Source organism: Egretta garzetta, unplaced genomic scaffold (assembly GCF_000687185.1).
Source record: "Egretta garzetta isolate BGI_Z169 unplaced genomic scaffold, ASM68718v1 scaffold287, whole genome shotgun sequence".
Taxonomy (NCBI): Eukaryota; Metazoa; Chordata; class Aves; order Pelecaniformes; family Ardeidae; genus Egretta; species Egretta garzetta.
This window is the reverse complement of record NW_009260435.1, coordinates 10,013,455-10,014,443: the sequence shown is the minus strand read 5'-3', so window position 1 is coordinate 10,014,443 and position 989 is coordinate 10,013,455. Positions and strand designations below refer to the sequence as shown.

Here is a 989-nt window from a genome sequence, read left to right as displayed (position 1 = left end):
CGCCGCCGTGCCCCGATCGCCCCGCAGCGGGCTCACCTGCCAGCCGCAGAGCAGACATCCGCTGAAACTCCGGCTCCTGGAGCCACTTCCACATCCTGCGGAAGGTCTCCCGGCCGGATTTGAGCTTGCTCCAGGGCTTGGGGTTCCTCAGCAGGTCTGAGAGGGTCCCTTGAGAGCGGCACAGCACCCGCTGGGCGAAGATAGCCTGGGGGATGCTGTACCGCTTGAGCTCGGTGGTGATCCTCTGAGCTACTTCTTTGGTATTGATTTCTTCCATTTGCCCTGAATTACTTCCACTGTTGACCTGCGAACCAGTTACAGAAGGGTTTTGCTCCCTGGCAGAGCCCAGGATCTGCCCGTGGCTCTGGGCGTTCAGGTGGGCATGGGGGTGGTGTGGGATCCCGTTGATAGGCACCATGCCAGCGGAGGTGGGGGTGAGGTGTTGGTCGCCATGCCTGGCTAACATGGCAGGATGGTGGGCTTCAAATCCGTTTGGGGTGAGCATTTTCTCGGCGGGCATGGTGGCACTGGGGTGAGCGTAGTGGGGCAGCCCTTGCTGGGAGTTGTGGATGCTCCCCAGGCCCGATCCAGACAACGGAGAGAGGCTTTGCCCCATGCCGGTAACATCCTTGTGGTAGGGGGTGTAGAGATTGTTCATGGACGCCAGACCCCTCTCGTCCCGCATGAGCGTGAAGCTGCCACTCACGTTGCCCGGTATCCGCTGGTGGGGGTGGTGGTGGTGGTGATGGTGGTGGTGGTGGTGAGGGAACTTGTCCGAGACCGTCGAGATGGGAGGTAGAGGCTGCAGAGGGGTTAACGTGGTGTAGGTGCTGCTCATGCTCATGCCGGGGGGTGTCTCGCAGGCCATGGTCATGGTGGGGTGCAGGGGGCCCGTCAGCGCGTGCTCGGGCGGCCGGTGGTGGTGGTGGTAGTCGCCGCCGTCGAGGATGGACGCCATGCCCATGGAGCGCGGGTGGGCCGGCAGGTGG

At 63.3% G+C, this 989-nt stretch overlaps 1 protein-coding gene across 1 annotated transcript in view; it reads right to left on the bottom strand.

Annotated features, from left to right (window-relative positions):
• The window catches only part of ONECUT1 (one cut homeobox 1), a 16,997-nt gene extending 16,015 nt beyond the window's left edge, over window positions 1-982 (bottom strand). Inside the window, exon 1 of the mRNA XM_009643852.2 lies at window positions 37-982. Within this exon, the coding sequence (XP_009642147.2) occupies window positions 37-964 (928 nt within the window). The 5' untranslated portion in view covers window positions 965-982. The remainder of the gene's footprint in view (window positions 1-36) is intronic.
• Between the last annotated feature and the right edge of the window lie 7 nt (window positions 983-989).